This window comes from Myotis nattereri, assembly GCF_964212035.1.
Source record: "Myotis nattereri genome assembly, chromosome: 3".
NCBI lineage: Eukaryota > Metazoa > Chordata > Mammalia > Chiroptera > Vespertilionidae > Myotis > Myotis nattereri.
Window position 1 is genome coordinate 80,384,890 of NC_138077.1, and position 19,587 is coordinate 80,404,476.

The following is a 19,587-nucleotide window of genomic DNA, read 5'->3' on the forward strand; positions in this document are numbered from 1 at the left end:
TTTTTTTTCTTTTTATTCTTGGCCAGCTTTAGCTTTGAGGCTTGGCTCCATCTCTTAGGCCTCCGTTGCTGAAAGTAGGTTTCTGGCCTTTGTTTACAATGTTGCGATCCTGCTGGCTGAAGCCCTGCGGACTAAAGCAGGTTTCTGGGGTTTTGTTTAGCTTCTATATTTGTTACATAGTTGCTTAGAGTTGCAGCTCAGAGGCCTGCAGTGGTAGGCGGGGAACGTTGGAGTCCTCCGTCACTGAAGCAAGCAAGCCTCATGTTAGTTTCAAGCTGCCTGGCTGCCGGCTGCCATCTTGGCTGGCAGTTAATTTGCATATCGCCCTGATTAGCCAATGGGAAGGGTAGCGGTCATACGCTAATTACCGTGTTTCTCTTTTATCACATAGGTTTACTATTTGACAAAGGAGGCAAAAACATAAAATGGCCTAAAGATAGTCTATTCAATAAATGGTTCTGGGAAAATTAAACAGATAACGTGCAAAAAAATGTAACTAGATCACCTTCTTACAACATACACAAGAATAAACTCCAAAAACATTAAAGACTTAAATGTTAGGTTAGAAAACATAAAAATCCTTGAAAACATAGGCAGTAAAATATTGGACATTTCTTTATATTTCTTTATTTTTTTATTGATTTCACACAGAAGAAGGGAGAGGGAGAGAGAGATAGACATCAATGATTGGCTGCCTTCTGCCCACCCACACTGGGGATCGAGCCCACAACCTGGGCATGTGCCCTGAATGGGAAACAAATAGTGACCTCCTGGTTCATAGGTCAACCCTCAACCACTAAGCCATGCCAGCTGGGCATTGGATATTTCTTGTAGCAATATTTTTTTCTGATATATCTCCTCTGGCAGGGGAAACAATAAAACAAAATAAACAAATGGAACTACATCAAACTAAAAATCTTTTGTACAGCAAAGGAAACCATCAACAAAATGAAAAGATAACCCACTGAATGGGAGAACAGATTTCCCAATACACCTGATAAGGGCTTAAAGTTCAAAACTTATAAAGTACTTATAAAACTCAACACCAAAAAACAAGCAATCCAATTTAAAAATGGGCAAAGGTCCTGAATAGACACTTTTCCAAAGAAACATACCGATGGCCAATAGGCATATGAAAAAATGCTCAACATCACTAATAAAAAAATGCAAATTAAAACCACAATGAGATATTACCTTACACCTGTGAGAATGGCTATCATCAATAAATCAACAAACAACAAGTGTTAGGAAAGATGTAGAGAAAAGGGGACCCATGTACACTGCTGGTGGGAATACAGATTGGTGCAGCCACTGTGGAAAGCAGTATGGAGTTGCCTCAAAAAATTAAAAATGGAACTGCCTTATAACCCAGCAATTTAACTTCTGGGAATATATTTGAAGAAACTCAAAACACTAATTGGAAAGAATATATGCACTCCTATGCTCATTGCAGCATTATTTACAATAGCCAAGATTTGGAAGTGGCCCAAGTGTCCATCAGTAGATGAGTGGATAAAAAAGTTGTGGTACATTTACACAATAGAATACTGCCCAGTTGTAAAAAAAAAAAAAAAAAGAGAAGGATTTCTTACCCATTGTGACAGCATGGATGTACCTGGAGAGCATTATGCTAAGTGAAATAAGCCAGTCAGAGCAAGACAATTACCATATGATTTCACTCATATATGGAATCTAATGAACAGAATGAACTTATAAGCAAAATAGAGACAGACTCATAGATAGATAGCAGGCTGACAGCTGTTGGGGAAGTAGGGAGACTGGTTAAGTGGGGGAGAGATTGAGAAAAAAAAGAAAATAAAAGAGAAAGAACTCATTGACACGGACAGCAGTAGGGTGATTGCATGGGGGGGGGGCGGTGGGAGGGGGTGGAGGTGGAAGAAGGTATAGGGGGGATAAATGGTGATGGGTAAAAAACATGGAAGAAAAATATCAGTGTTTGCAAATTATATGATCATTTAAAAAAAGAAAAAAAGGGATGATGGAAAGAATCTGGCTCCATGGAAAGAGTCCCTGATATGAACAATTTGAACTCCTGGCTCTGTGATTTAATAGACTGGTTCCTGCTCAGTCCCTTTGAACAGGAGGCAGACCTCACAGAACACTTCTCTAGGCACAGCTGTCCTGATATTCACCCTGTGCTCTTTCCTGTCCCATGTCAGGGAGTTAACTCCCTTTGAGGAGTTATTTTTCCCATTTAGAAGGTAAGAAATCTGAACCTCAGGAAAATAAATTAATATGGGCAGAATGGCCAACCACAGATTATATATGTTAACTAGAGGCCCGGTGCATGACATTCGTGCACTGGAGGGGTGTCCCTCAGCCTGGCCTGCGCCCTCTCGCAGTCTGGGACCCCGAGGGATCCTTAGTGCTGCCACGGAGGTGGGAGAGGCTCCCGCCATTACGCTCACCAGCCACCAGCTGTGAGCCCAGCTCCTGGCTGAGTGGTGTTCCCCCTATGGCAGGTCGCTGACCACCAGGGGGCAGCTCCTACACTGGGCGTCTGCCCCCTGGTGGTCAGTGTGCATCATAGTGACTGATCGTTCTGCTCTTTGGACAATTTGTATATTAGGGTTTTACTATATAGGATTACATACTTCAATTAAGTAAAGGTTCAGCCAGCAAACCATTTTTACTGTGTTTTAATCAATATTAAACAGCTGTGCAGTTCAACAATGACATGGGACTTTGTTTCTTGTTTACTCTGTAGTTCATTTATGGATTTTCATCTCTTTTTTTCCTTCACAGGTAATGCCACGTCATATGGCTTTATAGTGTATCAAAACAGAAAGTTTTTCCAATCAAAAACTTTTAAAAGTCAATTAGATATTAATAAAAGAGTTATCTCAAGCACAACTAATAACACTGGGAACAATCAGAGTGTTTCTTTTAAAATGGCCTTTCAGCAACAGGTGAGTGTTCCCATTAACAAATTAATCATTTAGCCCACTCTTATTACAAAAGCAGGGATAGTTTGGGCAAAAGAAATTTACAGAAAAACTCTTTGAGAGTCTTTTCTTGAAAGTATTCACTTAAACCTTCCATATCTTTTTGTCAGACTAACTAAATGCAAAATTGGCTAATTTGAATTTTTTATCTTTTCCCCCTTAATCTACAATGAAGATGTTATGCTTAATACATATCTGATTTCTCATACGATTATCTTATTCTTTTTGATTTTTTCTGCCAAGTTAAGCATTTAAAAATCTGTTGCAATTGTCTTATCAATTCACAGTACAAAGAAAAGGAACTCAAGTTCTATTCCTTTGCCTGTGTCTATTGGAATTTAAAAAAGCAAGATTGGGACACAGACGGCTGTTTCAAAGATGGAGAAAGGGATGGGTTGCTGCACTGCCGCTGTAGCCACACTTCGAATTTTGCTGTGTTAATGGTAAGGATGTACAGTGTAATCTCTTTTCAGACAGGAATTTTGCTTACACACAATTCTGGTATGTGCTAACTGAAGTTAACTTCGGTGTTTGGTTTACTCAAATCAGATTAAATGGGGGAAAAAAGGGAATGGGATGATCAGACTAAAAAGGGAAAGGCAAATAGAATAGATTCAATTTGTCCCATAGTTCCTGTACATATTTCTTAAATCTTTTAACTCCAAAGCTACCTTGTATAAGTAGCTGGTAACATTGAACTTCATTGTGCAGCTTTATTTCACCTCTGGAAGTTCTTGGGCTGACCCTTTTAAGAAGAGGGGCTTCTGTTTGTTTCATTTCCAGAAAACTATTATTTTGGTGACACCAAAAATGTTAATGTATATTCTTGATGCAATGTGTGCCAACTTACCCGTAATTAAGGTATGACTAATGCTGTGAATGTCCCAAAGGGAAGCTGAAGTTTTCTTTCCCTAGTAACCATGATGTATTTGGGAAGCCAGTGGAGATCAGAATTCCCTGGAATGACAGAGACTACCGAATTAGAAAACATTGCTCTTTCAGTGTTTTTGAGATAACCATAGTTTTCTTATTTTAATTATACAATCTTAGTTGATTTTGATTGTTTTCTAACTGGTATTACATGAAGATCTTCTTTCTCAATCAGAACATAATAAAGATAAAATTTTAACTTTTTTGGTAGCTGAGACTGCTACACATAGTAAATGATACAGAGTACATTGCCATAGTTCTTTTAGTTCTTTTTTCTTTTCTTTCTTTCTTTTTTTTTTTTTTTGAGGTTAGGCTCTCAACTATTTCTTCTCACTAATATCTTCATCTGCCTCAATGACTACCTACTCATATTTACAATTAGTTTTGGGTTGCAGCATTTTAAAAAAGGCGAATTAGAATTGTAAGTAGTGTGTGGGAGCTGAGTGAATAGATTATTTCTATGATCTGAAGATCTATGTAGTCTGATTCTTTGTCATCATAAAATCTTGTTTCATTATTATTTGAAGTAAAGTTCATTTTTGTTTTTACTTCTACAAAAGAAACACATATTCACTGCATAAAGTATGAAAGCTTACCTATTGCACAGAAATACACTGATATGGGAAATCTTTATGAGATCTTAAATAGTAATTCAAGAATAATTCTATTATGTTAATAAAGCCCTATATATTTGTGCAAAAGACATAGTAACATTTATAAGCACATCAGAAAAGGTCACTTCTGGAGAAGAGACAGGATTTCAAGCGGTAGGTTATGATATGGGGTAGTTGACAGTAAAGAGAAACATGTTTTTAAAAATATGTTTCTACTAGAGGCCCAGTGCATGAAATTCGTGCACGGGGGGAGGGGGGGTTCCCTCAGCATAGCCTGCACCCTCTCCAATCTGGGACCTCTTAGGGGATGTCCGATTGTCGGTTTAGGTGCAATCGTGGGGATCGGGCCTAAACCGGCAGTCGGACATCCCTCTCACAATCTGGGACTGCTGGCTCTAACTGCTTGCCTGCCTGTCTACGTGATTGCCCCTAACTGCCTCCCCCAACCAGCCTGATCACCCCTAACCGCCACTGCCTGATGACTGATTGCCCCCAACTGCACCCCCATGCCAGCCTGGTCATCCCCAACTGTCCCCCCTGCTGGTTTGATTGCCTCCAACTACCCCCCCCCCACCCCCACTGGCTGGGTTGCCCCTAATTGACCCCTTCGCTGACCTGGTCACCCCATGCAGCCTGCTGGTCAGTCCTTTGGTCGTCCCTCACTAACCCCCCTGCCAGCCTGGTTGCCCACGCAGCCTGCTGTTCACTCATTCAGTCATCCCTCGCTAACCACCCTTCCGGCCTGGTCGCCCCACACAGCCTGCTGGTCCATCCTTTTGTTGGGCCTCACTAACCCCCTGCTGGCCCTGTCACCCCACGCAGCCTGCTGTTCAGTCGTTTGGTCATCCCTCACTAACCCCCCTGCCTGCCTGGTCGCCCATGCAGCTGCTGTGTGGTTGTTACTGTTACTGTTCGGTCATTCTGTCTGGTCATGATGGGCCTAGGCCAGTGGTCGGCAAACTGTGGCTCGCGAGCCACATGTGGCTCTTTGGCCCCTTGAGTGTGGCCTCGAAGTTTCAATCGCACTGTACGTGTGTGCCCGCATGTGGTATTTTGTGGAAGAGCCACACTCAAGGGGCCGCAGTTTGCCAACCACTGGCCTAGGCTATTATTAATATGGATATAACTTTTATGTTTTATAAATAAGCATATATGGCTTTTTAAATTTTACCAATGAAAAATATTGGAAAGTATAGGAAATCAAAAATAATTATATATATCCTACCCTCTCAGTGACCACTATTATTACCTCCCTAGATTTCTAAGAATACTACTTACATGAAATATACTTTTCATGGATATATACTAAAATACTGGAATAGAGATATCCTATATAATAAAAGCCCAGTGACCTAATGGCAGGATGACCAGAACAACCGTGGCCCCTTGCCCCAGCAGGCCCCCCCCACCCCAATTGGGGGCAGAGTCTGCTGGCAAACCGCCTGTGGCCCCTCACCCTGGCCAGCCAGGACCCAATGGCCCCCATTGGAGTGGGCTGGTCTGCTCCCACCCGTGCACTGGGCCTCTATCCTATCTAATAAAAGAGAAACATGGTAATTAGCGTACGTCCGCTACCCTTCCCATTGGCTAATCAGTGAGATATGCAAATTAACTGCCAGCCAAGATGGCGGCCGGCAGCCAGGCAGCTGGAAGCTTACATGAGGCTTGCTTGCTTCAGTGACGGAGGAAACCAACGTTCTCTGCCTGCCTTGCTGGCCTCTGAGCCTGTAGTTTGAAACATTGTAACAAATATAGAAGCTAAACAAAACCCCAGAAACCTGCTTTCAGCGAGCCGGGATCTCAGAGCTGGAGTTATACATTGTTTCGAATATAGAACCGAAACAAACCAGATACCTGCTTTCAGCAGCAGAGGCCTCAGAGCTGGAGCCAGAGCTAAAGCTGGCCCAGAATAAAAAAAGAAAAGAAAAAAAGGAGCAGTTGGGAGCTTCAGCCCTCAGCCCCTCACCCAGACTGGCCAGGCACCCCAGTGGGGACCCCCACCCTGATCCAGGACACCCTTCAGGGCAAACCAGCCGGCCTCCACCCGTGCACCAGGCCTCTATCCCATATAGTAAAATGGTAATATGCCTCCCAGCACCAGGATCAGCGGAGCTGAGAGGCCTCCCAGCACCGGGATCAGTGTGACAGGGGGCAGCGCCCAAACCCCCTGATCTCCCTGTGGCTCTGTGTTTGGCAGGGAGCGGGGTCACAACCTCCCTATACGCCCTGCTCTGTTTGTGACAGGGGAAGGCGCCCCAAGCCCCTGATCAGCACTTCTCTGTGCCTAATAGGGGGGAGCTCCCCAACCCCCTGATCGCCCTGCAGCTCTGTGTGTGACAGGGGGTGGGGCCACAACCTCCCTATCCTCCCTGCTCTGTTCGTGACAGGGGAAGGCTCCCCAACCCCCTGATCAGCACTGCTCTGTGCCTGATAGGGGGGAGCTCCCCAACCCCCCGATCACCCTGCAGCTCTGTGTGTGACAGGGTGCGGCGCCCCAATCCCCCCGCCCCCGCCATGGGCCCTGCTCTATGTGTGACGGGTAGAGCCATAACCTCCCCATTGGCCCTACCCTGAGTTTGAGAGTGGCGGCGCTCCAACCCCCTGATCGGCCCTGCTCTGTGGGTGATAGAGGGTGGCGCCCCAACACCGCCCCCCCCCCCACTGGCCCTGCTCTGTGTGTGATGTGGTAGAGCCATAACCTCCCCATCGGCCCTGCCCTGAGTGTGAGAGTGGCGGCGCTCCAACCCCCTGATCTGCCCTGCTCTGTGCATGACAGGGGACGGCGCCCCAACTCCCCAATTGGCCCTGCTCTGTGCCCGACCAGGGGCTGCACCTAGGGATTGGGCCTGCCCTCTGCCACCCGGGAGCGGGCCTAAGCCAGCAGGTCGTTATCTCCCAAGGGGTCCCAGACTGCGAGAGGGCACAGGCCGGGCTGAGGGACCCCCCTCCCCCCCGAGTGCACAAATTTTTGTGCACCGGGCCTCTAGTAGAAATATAAAACCCTACCCCACCACCACTCCAACCCAACCCGCCAAAGGCTCCTGAAACCACAACATGAGATCACTGATTTAGGCTAGCAGTGCAAATGTAAAGCCTCATTCACACGGGAGGAATTCGCATCTCTCTCCTTCCCCTTGGACTCATCGTCTGGGACACCCCTGCCTCAGAGGTGTGCACAGTATGAAAGGTGTGCACGGAGGACAGACACGCAATTGAAAGCTCAGAAGTCACTCTTTTGGGGTCCTGTGGCGCATACAGGCAGACAAACTGATTAGCAGCCAAGCACCAGACTGTCCCTCCTCACCCGTGGCCTCAGCTCCAACAGGCACTCCTGGGGCAGGACGCAAGGAGAGCCACCTGGAATCTTCGCAGAGATGGGAGTGCTCAGGAGGCCAAGATAATAGAAACCTAAGGACCCAAATGCTGGGGCCCATGCTGCCAGGGCCCGCTCAGCACTAGGCGAAGGGGAGCTCAGACCAAGTTCTGGTCCAATTCCGAACCAGGTCGCGACTGCCATCCAGGGCATCCAGGGCCGCAGTTAGCACTGGAGTGTGTAATCGTAGGGGGTGCTCTGGAGGCGGAGGGCTCACCCCAACCCCTGGGCCCCGGGGGGCTCTCTGCCTGCGCACCCTTCCCCCAGGCGCTCAACCCCAGCTGTGCCAGCAAAGCCCCTTTGCTGGGGCGGGATCCCCGGGGGCGGGCTGGGGGAGGGGTGGCCAGCCCTCGGCCTCTGTTGAGGCTGTTTGCACACATGAAACTAGCTGTAATTATCCCGGGCTTTCAGTTTGCTGACTCTGGGCCTGGGAGCTGCACCCATGAAGCCGCTGTTCCACCAAATGAGCCCTCTCACCGGGCCAGGAAGCTCTATCCCCGTCCACAGCACGTTGTGTCATGTGTCTGTGTTTGCCCAACTGTCTACACAGCTGGCCTGGGGTATCTTTGTGCGTCCTCATGTTGTGGACCAACATTTGCGAGAATAAGACCCCCGACTCCAATTAGGTCTTAAACAGCAAGCGAGGATTTATTGAACTGGCCAGTGACTGCCACAGGCTTTCTCCTCCTGTAACAGCCCTGAGATTTGTGCTCGGCGAGCTTTTATTCCCAGGAACCACAAACGTCCTTGATTTACAGTTACAAGGGTCTAATCAGGACCTTGCCGCGCCGATGTCTGGGAGTGGGAGACTTGGAGTTATGCCTGGTTACCTATCCTTGACCCCATCCTTGTTAAAATTTTTTACTGACATTCAATTCATCACATTCAGTCGTGTGTCTACACTGGCCGCTGGGAAGGTTCATGAGTACCAGGCACCCAGGAGGAGAGGAGGCATGGTGGTGGGTGCCGAGGGGAGGATGAACTGGGTCTCAGCTGCCAAGGAAGGGCTAGTGCCCGGCTGTCCCGTCTGCAAAAGTCCTACATAAACTGAGCCCGGAGCAGCGGTCAAGGCCAGAAATCCCTGGGATTTCAGATGTAACCGCCAAGGTCCTAGACCTTGCTCTGTCTCCTAGGCCCCTTGAGCCATTTCAAACCTCAGCCACCAGCGCTCCTCTCCTGCAGGTGGCATAGCCAGGGCTCAGAGAGGTTAGGGAACTCACCCTAAGCAGCACAGCAGGCCAGGGCCACCACTCTCCAGAGCTGAGGCAGGGGATTCAGGATTCGGGATTCGCTCAAGAACAGAAGGTGTGCGGGGACCTGAGTAGGAACGCCTCCAGGTCCTCCTCTCTCTGTCTGGTCTGGGATCCCTAGCCCTCGGTGACCCTGGTCCTGTGTACTCAGTCCATTGCCTGCCATATCCTTCCAGCCCTTTCCCTGAGGCCAGTTCAGCAATGTCTACGCTGAACGGAACCAGAGCGCAGAGGAGAGCAAGCTCAGCCCCAGGGGCCTTAGGGATGGAGGGATCAGCCTTCCCGAAGCAGGATTTCTGGGCACACTTGCTCTGCCCTTAGGGGCAGAGCCTCCCTGGCTTCTCTGTGTCTGTCTCGCCTGGTGCATCTCGCTACCTGTTCCTTGCTCTGTGATCCTGTTTACTCATTCCCTATGTCTTGCTGGGCCTTTTGTCTCTGTCTCTCATCGGATCTCTGCCCGTGGAGACCACCCCTGCTGCCCCCTCAAAGGAACACACACCAGCAGAATCCGCCTTTTCAATAAAAAACAAGTGGGAAACAGAGTGAATGAAAAGCATTAACTTAAAAACAATCTATGTGTCTGCAGATGCGTTCCCAATGGCAGCACTTTGGCTTCGGCTGGGGTGGCTGGGGCGGGGCGTGTTGGCCACTTGTTCTGGAGCCTCAGACACAAAGTGTAGGGGGCTCAGTGCCTCCCTATGGACCCTCCCATTAGCCACCTGGGATGGCAGGGTCTGGGGAAGGGACTTAGTCTATACTCACCCTCGCGGACCCTGCCTGATTCCGTAGACCTTCCCCTGTTCTGGCATCTGCTGGTCCCTCTTACTCCCCCCGTACCTCCAAACCTTCCTGTGCTGACCCCAACTCTCCATCTGCACTGGTCCTCACCCCCCACCCCTCCCACACACAAAGATTTCACTCTCTCTTTCCCCCACCCCCAGTCTTCTACCCCATACTTCTTCCTGCCCTGCCCTCCCCTGCCCCACCTCCATTCTGCCCTCCTGCCCCAGACCACCCAGCATCCCTGGCTCCAAGAGAAATGGTTAGAACAAAGCTTTCCTTGACCAGAAGAGACTCTGCAGAGAGCTGCATGCAGAAAGGAGCTCCCAGTCCTGTACCTGCGACTGCTCTGTCCTGCCGGATGCCAATCAGAAATTGTGTCTCTGGAGATAGAGGGTAGCAGAAGTAGGCTGCTGTCCTTTGAAGCCCCTCATCAGGAGGAAACTCTCCCCCCCCCCAAAAAAAAATAAAAGTTCGCCCTGCTGCCCCCCTTCTCACTTTCAGCAATCCTCCTTTGCCCCTTTCCCTGGAAGTGGAAGGATTGGAGCACATCTGTATATATACCTAAGCAACCAAATGACCAGTAGACCAGTTGCTATGATGTGCACTGACCACCAGAGGGCAGACGCTCAATGCAGGAGCTACCCCCTGGTGGTTAGTGGGCTCCCACAGGGGGAGCGCCGCTCAGCCAGAAGCCGGGCTCACGGGCTCACAGATCATGGTTAGTGAGTGCAGGGGTGTGTGTGGGGGGGTGGTAGAGCTAAGGAGCAGCGAGCCCAGTGGTAAGGAGCAGCACACAGGTGGGCAGTAAGGAGCAAGGGATCCCAGACTGCGAGAAGGATGTATGCCAAGGGCTCCCGGACTGTGAGAGGGCGCAGGCCAGGCTGAGGGACCACCACCCTCCCCGCCTCGCCGGCCCCCAGTGCACCAGGCCTCTAGTATTACATACAAATTAGACCTTTTAAAAATGACAGGATAATATGAACAAGTTTCCATATCCTTAAAAATATTTCTGCAACTTTATTTGTAGGGCATCAGCTTAGATATGCTGATTTACCCTTGGATTAAAGTTACACATAAAAATAATGTAATGGGCCCTGGCCGGTTTGGCTCATTGGATAGAGCATCGGCCTGCAGACTGTAGGGTCCCAGGTTGGATTCCGGTCAAGGGCATGTACCTTGGTTGTGGGCACATCCCCAGCGTATGTGCAAGAGGCAGCTGATCAATGTTTCTCTCTCATCGATGTTTCTGGCTCTCTATCTCTCTCCCTTCCTCTCTGTAAAAAAATCAATAAAATATATTTTTAAAAAAATAATGTAATGGATAAATGAAGTAAATCTAGCCAGTTGAGATCTCATCCAACAACTTTGATTTTAGACAGTGAGGAGCAGTATATATGTTTTCCCTAATTGAATTAGTTTAAAAAAAAAAACTGCTGTCAAGTCCTACTTCATGTAAACTGCTTAGCAATACGGGGTCGTTAATTTATTTCCTTTTAAAATATATCAACAGTTATAAAATGAACACATATGTGGCAACTCTCTGGTTATTTTGACCAATGTAACTTTTCATGATTTTGTAGGCATTTCATTAATGGTTACTTTAAAATAGTAATCTTGTCTTATTTTCCAGAGTTATAGAAAGGACTACAAATATCCTGGCCTAGACGAATTTTCCAACGTTGGATGTGCGCTGTCCATTACTGGTCTGGTTCTCACAATTATATTTCAGATTGTCACCAGGTAAGAAGGGAAGTTGGCTCTTCTCAAGAGAGAAATTGCTGTCCTTTTTATTTCCTCTGAGCATTTTGCCCATTTTTAGTTTACTTGTGTGCTGTTTTCCCCATCAGCATGTAAATTGATGAGAACAGTGACCTCCTCTGACTTTGTTGTTGCTGCCGTTTGTTTTGTTTTGTTTTCACCACCATATCCGCAAGGCTGACCACAGTAGAGGAATGGACTCATAGTAGAGGAATATCTGTAAAATAAATTCATCTATTGTGTACTCTCATGCTCAAGATAACTTGAATTCATCTTTCCTTCAGAATTATTTCTCTCTACTTAACTCCTTCACAACTGTTTTCTCAGATATGTAGAGGAAAGAGAGAGAGAAAGAGAGAGAGAGAGAAAGAGAGACAGATGATCATTACTGGAATATATTATTACATTGATGGTTGGGAATAATAATTTTCTAACCTATCATTCTATATTTAGTCACTATATTCCTTCATAAAAACTGTACCCTCCACCCTGTTCTCTGTGGCTCAGTTGGTTGGGCACTGTCTCATGCACCAAGAAGTCACCAGTTTGATTCTCTATCAGGGCACATGGCCCAGTTTCAGGCTCTATCCCCTGTAGGAGGCAACTGATGGCTGTTTCTCTCTCATTGGTATTTCTCTCTCTCTCTCTCTCTCTCTCTCTCTCTCTCTCTCTCTCACTCTCTCCTTCTCCCTTCCTCTCTCTTTAAAAAAATACCAAAAAAAGTGTACTCTTCAATGTAACCAGAGGGAGTCCTTTGATGTTATTTTGTCATGTTCCTATCAGTCTTTACGCACTTCCTTATTTCAGGCACAGCAAGATGACAAAGGCACATCTATCACTTTCTTTGCCCTGTACTTAGAATCAGCCATATTTCAAAAGAGCCAGAATTCTTTTTTACTTCTTTTCTTTATCTTTTGCACTCAGTCTCTTGCCATTCATTTAAAATTCTTATACTGAGTGCTAACTATGGACCAACCACCCATATGAACAAGACAGGTAAGCTCTCATCTCTCATGGTGTTTACATTTCCAGGGGGAAGACAAATGTTATACAAATATATACAGAAATCTATATATATATAAAAGCTTAAGTGACCGGCCAACTGCCTGGTAGCTATAACACGCACTGACCACCAGAAGGCAGACGCTTAATGCAGGAGCGGAAACCACAGGCATGGAAACATGGAACAGACTGATGAATCTCAGAAGAAAGGGTGGGAAGAGATTAACCAAAGATCTTATGTGCATACTAGAGGCCCAGTGCACAGATTTGTGCACCGCTGGGGTCCCTCAGCCTGACCTGTGTGGATTGGGCTAAAACCGGCTCTTCGACATCCCCTGAGGAAGGAAAATTACATGCTATGTAATTACAAGTCAGTCATACAAAAAGAAATGGCTCTTATTTTATCTTTTCTAGAAAAATCTTAGGTAAATATGAGATGAAGAAAAAAACATTTAAAGAGTACTTGGTTCTACATCCAGAATTATATCTTCCCAGGAAAGGACAGTCCTCGGGCATGTTTGACATTAAAAGGCCCATTCAAAACATCTTGACCATTTGACTATCAGCAAGTATTTCCCAAATTATGGTCCCTGGAACTCTAGTCATTGGGAGATACTCCATAGAAAAAGGGCTCTGAGATATCTTATAGAGAAGACACATGTGAAATGTTGTTGCGTATAAGCCATTTACAGGGATGGTAATCATCAGTCTATTCAAGTTATGAAGAATATCATTAGAACAATAGGCTGTTAAAACAAATTTTAAATATTTTCACTTAATTTAAAATGTTTACTCTTTAAATGTAATGTAAGCTAAACCTTATAACATTTTGCTGGTTTAAAACATTTTGTTAGTTTAAAGGTAATAAGTTTAATATTACTTAAAATTATACAGTTAGTTAAAGTTTATATCTGACCTTATTCTTTTAAAATTTAGCCCTGACCGGTTTGGCTCAGCAGATAGAGCGTCGGCCTGTGGACTCAGGGGTCCAGGGCTCGATTCCTGTCAAGGGCATGTACCTTGGTTGCAGGCACATTCCCAGTGGGGAGTGTGCAGGAGGCAGCTGATCGATGTTTCTAACTCTCTATCCCTCTCCTTTCCTCTCTGTAAAACATTAATAAAAAATATTAAAAAGTAAATAAATAAAATGTATACATAACTTTTAAAATAAAATACTTTTAAAAACTCAAGAGGCATGGGTTCATCTAGAATCTACACTAATAAAAGACAAAGATGCTAATTGACCATACCTTTGCTATGCCCACCAGCCAATCAGAGCAACTATATGCAAAATAACCCAACCAAGATGGCGGTTAGTTTGCATATACCAGCTGGGAGTGAAGACTGAAGACAACGTAGAAGGAAGTGAAGCGCTGCAGAAGGGCGCAAAGTAGAGGTGGTGGAGACAGGAACGGAGCCAAGGCAGCGGAGGCAGAAGCGAAGCCTGCCTTAGCGGCTTTCACTCCCTTCTCTGCTTCGTCCAGCTGCAGGAAGCCCTATTCTTGCAGGAATCTTCCTGCAATGGGCCTCTAGTGTGCAATAATTTCCTATTTTGAAAATCTGAAAAATCCTTTTAGAGCCTTTCTATAGATAGCCTTTGTATGTCCTTGCAAATCTAGAGAAGTTATGCTCTACTGCTGTATAAAAAGGCCACCCTAAAACTTACTGTCTTGAAAGAACAATTTATTATCTCTAATGATTCTGTGACTTGACTAGGCTCAGCTGGACGTTCTTCCAAAGGTCTCACTTAGTGTCTCCCATGAGACTGCAGTCACCTGGTGGCTGGGGTTGGGGTCATCGGGAGGCTCAGCTGGGATGCTGCAGCAGCCTGACCTCTCTCTTCACACAGTCTCAGAGCATTTCCATGAGGTTCCTTTGCAGGGTAGCTGGGATTTTACATCGCGGCTCAGAACTCACAGGAGCACAAAAGGAAAGCTTGCTATGACTTTCGTGTGTCTCAGGCACTTTTGCCTTTGTGAGACTGCCCTCCATAAAAAAGGATAACAATTATGTTTTATGACAGCACTGGTATAAAGATGAATATATTAATATTATATGCTACATTTTTTTAAACATGAAAGTTCATTTTTGTTGGTTTGTTTTGGATTGAAAGGGGTTGAAACATTGCTGTGGGCCACAAATGTTTTGGGGGCCCTAAACACTCCTGAATCGAATGGGCAAGTTGGCCCTGGCTCCCAGGCCTTCTGCTGCACTCTGTTAATTAAAACAAGTCACAGGCCAGCGCTGGAGGTGAACATGCCGGGCCTACATAATGGGAAGTAGAATTCATTTGGGCCATCTCTAGAGAATAGCTATCACCTTTGATTAGAACACAGTTTCAAGAAAGCATGTATTAGCCTGTTTTTTCTAACTCACTTCCTTGTGGAAATGAGATAAGAGGGGAGTATGGTTTTCTGATGTAGTAGGGAAGGGAGGTTTACCAGCTGGCCCACTAGGCTATGCACTGGATTTACATTGGATAATAATATTCCGTTGTTCCCCCATGATTTCACTTGAATTTATGTTTTGCAGTTATTTTGTTTATTTATTTAATTACATTTACCAATTCATTTTCAGGAAAGTCAGAAAAACCTCAGTAACCTGGGTGTTGGTCAGTCTGTGCACATCAATGTTGATTTTCAATCTCCTCTTTGTGTTTGGAATTGAAAATCCCAATAAGAAGCAAGAGACCAAAGCTCCGAAAGAAAATACAATTCCCGAAGGAGACATGACTAAGGAGGTTTCGAGTCCCAGGTGCACAGTGGTCGCTGCCTTGCTGCACTATTTCCTGTTAGTGATGTTTACCTGGACGGGAGTCAGCGCAGTGCAGCTCTACTTCCTTCTGATTAGGACCATGAAGCCTCTTCCTCCGCGGTTCACTCTTTACATTTCTTTAATTGGATGGGGTAAGTGTTTGCTTCTCTACCTACTCAGGAATTTAGTTTTGTTGAAATTATTTATTTTTTTTGCGATTATCTTTATTTATTGGGGTGGCATTGATTATACAGGTTTCAGGTGTACAATTCTATAGTACTTCATCTGTATATTATATTGTGTGTTCATCACAGCAAGTCAAGTCTCCTCCTACCACTATTCACCCGCCCTTTACCCTCTTCAACCTCCCCCGACACCCTTCCCCTCTGGTAAACACCATGCTGTTGTCCATGACTTTTGGGGTTTTCTTTTACTTAATCCCTTCATCTTTGTCATCCAGCCCCACAAGCCCCCTCCCCTCTGACAGTTGTCAGCCTGTTCTCTATCAATGAGTCTGTTTCTATTTTATTTGTTAGTTTATTTTGTTCACTAGATTCCACATATGAGTGAAATCATATGGTACTTGTCTTAGGCTGACAGGCTTATTTCACTTAGCATAATGCTCTCCAGCTCCATCCATGCTGTCACAAAGGATAGGATTTCCTTCTTTTTTGCAGCTGTGTAGTATGCCATTGTGTAAATGTACCACAGCTTTTTTATCCACTCATCTACTGATGGGTACTTGGGCTGCTTCCAAATCTTGACTGTTGTAAATAGTGCTGCAATGAACATAGGGGTGCATATATTCTTTCGAATTAGTGTTTCAGGTTTCTTCGGATAAATTCCCAGAAATGGAATTGCTGGGTCATAAGGCAGATCCATGTTTAATTTTTTGAGGAAACTCCATACTGCTTTCCACAGTGGCTGCACCAGTCTGCATTCCCACCAACAGTGTACCCGGGTTCCCTTTTCTCCACATCTTTGCCAACACTTGCTTGTTGATTTATTGATGATAGCCATTTTGACAGTTGTGGCGTAATATATTATTGTGCTTTTAATTTTCATTTCTTTAATGGAAATAATTTAATTTAAGCAAATGCCTATTGAAGACCTAATTGTATGATGACCTAATTGTAGGGGAGATGGAAAACTCAGAAGTGCCTCCCACCTAGTAGCTCACAGTTCTGTGGAGGGAGATGGACCAAGGCAGCTCTGCTAGATATGTCATAAGCTAACTTCAAGGTGTTAATTTCCTTCAACATCTCTATTCATTTGATTTGAGATTTAGACCAGAAAAACTTTCTAGCTACTTTAAAAAAAAATTTAAAGAAAGAAAATGAGAGTGACTCTTTAAGAAAATAATTTCAAAACTGTTGACCTACAGCTATAGGATTATTTAGTACAGTGATGGCGAACCTCCTGAGCTTGGCGTGTCAGCATTTTGAAAAACCCTAACTTAACTCTGTGCCATGTCACATATAGAAATTTTTTGATATTTGTAACCATAGTAAAACAAAGATTTATATTTTTGATATTTATTTTGTATATTTAAATGCCATTTAACAAAGAAAAATCAACCAAAAAAATGAGTTCGCGTGTCAGCTCTGACACGTGTGTCATAGGTTTGCCATCACTGAGTTAGTACATTGTCTATAGTGGAAACAACAATACATCTTGAAAAAGGGTCAATTGTATAATTCATTCATGATCTTTTATAATTAATACCAGTCATGGGTAAATTATTAATTCTGTTCCTCTCTTTATCACCTAGGAGTCCCAGCTGTCATGGTAGCTATGACAGTGGGAATTATTTATTCTCAGAATCCTTCAGAATGGGAGCTAGACTACCGGGAAGAAAAAATGTGAGTTATATATTTTAAAATGTCCATTTCTTTGATATGAGTGTAACTATTCAGTGATATTGAGTCCAAGGGTCACTGTACATATGCATCTCACTTTATAATGGTCATATGCTAAATGTCATATTTCAAATTCTCAAAGAAGATATTATATTTTAAATATGGTGACATGAAAGTTTCCTATGATAAATCCTTCAGTAAAGCAAATATTTCCCTTCTAAATTTATATATTTGAACTTCCTTATGTTAAATTGAATTTTTTATTAAGTCTGAAAAAGTATCTTAGTTTTCTCATCTAGAAAGCAGGAATGACAATAATAGTACTACCTGCTCAGAGCTTACTGTGAGGGGTGAGACAAATGTGAAAACATTTCATAACTTAAAGGGTGCTATCTATACTTATGAGCCAATTTTATGTTTATATGATTATAATGACTATTTCATGATGATTTATTACACATAAAAAATTCTCCCTGTGACTCCAGCGTGAATAACTCACTAACTGTTAATAACAGAAGTACCTGACTTTGTGGTGGTTGCTTTTTATGTGGAGAGGAAGAGTAGAAAGCTGAGTGGAACTTTTTACATGTACTAGTATTTCCGCTATAGAACAACTGCTCTTTAATCAATCCTCCTTTCTCATCTTATAATCCAATCATTCATATCCCCAGATTTCACCTTAAGACCCAGATCAACTCAAATAAAAATAAAACTTTTGCAAATGTGCAATACACCCAAGGGAAGGCTGTGGTGTTAGGGTGCTTACCTATTTCCAGGGCTAACCATGTCCAGCTGTGGAACAGGAGGCTATCCGCCTGGTTTGAATTTAGGAGCCAAGCACTTCAGGTATTATTTTCTCCGTTTAATTTGGGTTAAGTATCTTTCAATGAGTTTTACATTTTGAATTACGAAATTAGAGATCGGGATAAGATGTGTGTATCTCCTGGGAGAGGTAATTTACTTCAAATTGCATTTTTAATTTCCAACTCGAATCCAGGCACAAGGCTAAACCTATTTCTATAAAAGCCTTTAGGAGAAAGAAGACTACTATCTTACATTAATTCTCACTGGGCTATAAATAATTGAGAGCAAATTCTTTCCTGATTCTTTCCTGAGTACAGTACTGGATGTTAGCGAAGACATGAGGTGTCTGATAATAAGAGAAGTTGGGAAGAGAGGAAAGGATGTGTAACATCTGCCTCCTCTTGGACCATTTTCCTCCACATTCCACCCTACACACAGGCATCAAGGGTCACATTCCTTCAGGATTTATTTAGAAAGTGGAGGGACTTTTTTGGTTTTCCTGAGTTTTCCTCCCAGTTGTTGAACCTCAATATCCTATGCTCTCCCCCACTGCTCCCTGCTCTTCCAGTGATACCTGAAACTCCTAACCCAGTTCCCCTGACATACTGCTATCTTTGCAAGAAGGACCCAGTTAAGAGGTAAATGCAAGGCAGGCCACATTTCTCATTAATTCTCTATCCACCAACTATCTGTACCACCATCATATAGGCTGTTTTCAGACTTTCCTGAAGGGTTGAGGTAATCATGATAAATTATAACGCACAAAGGGAGAAATTATTCAACTGTATGCTGTATATCCTAAAGCTTTCTTCACGGTGTGCTGCATGGAAAAATCACTAAGCAGTTAAATACTTCATCTGAAGTCTACTTATGATGCTCTCCAGACCTCAGGTCCACAGCCGTTTGTGAGTTCATCCTCCACCATGTGACTCTCCAATCTCCACCCTAGAAATCTTGCTCCATGCCTACAAGGGTTAGTCTCACTGTAGGATCCATCTCTGTCCTCGGCAGTTTTTCTCAAAATCCTAGTTATTAAATTAGGGATAACAAAGGGAAAGGCTGTTGTGAGAACAAATTTAGCATGATTATCTCTCCAAGCAATACAAATATAAAGGGGGTGAGGAGTCCCCTCCTGGTGCACACTTCCTAATGACCATGGGTACCCAAGCCTCTTTCCCTCCAGGTCCCCATCCATGTGAGTTAATTGAGGACTCTTACAGGCATTTGCACACACAAACACACAAACACCCCTATAGCACAAATATTAATTCTCAGAAATTGTATCGTCTAAAGTTTAAATAACTCAAGATTCATACAGATAGGATAAATACTTGTCTATTTGTTTCATAATTTGCAAGTCTCCTTTATCGAGTAGAGTTGAATTGTTCATTTTCTTTCTTGATCTTTTCCTCTCCCTTTAAACTGTGTTTCTTTAGGCTTCCTGGGTAAGAAATGTGTTCATCTTTTCCATTTCAAACTTTTGATGGCCACTTG

General features: G+C 44.3%; 1 protein-coding gene across 1 annotated transcript in view; it reads left to right on the top strand.

Annotated features, from left to right (window-relative positions):
• ADGRG7 (adhesion G protein-coupled receptor G7) overlaps positions 1 to 19,587 on the top strand; it is a gene marked incomplete at both ends in the record, with an annotated part of 85,280 nt that overhangs the window by 55,216 nt on the left and 10,477 nt on the right. Inside the window, 5 exon segments of the mRNA XM_081086003.1 lie at positions 2,767 to 2,930; positions 3,254 to 3,409; positions 11,547 to 11,656; positions 15,254 to 15,582; positions 17,202 to 17,292. Of these exon segments, the coding sequence (XP_080942129.1) occupies positions 2,767 to 2,930; positions 3,254 to 3,409; positions 11,547 to 11,656; positions 15,254 to 15,582; positions 17,202 to 17,292 (850 nt within the window).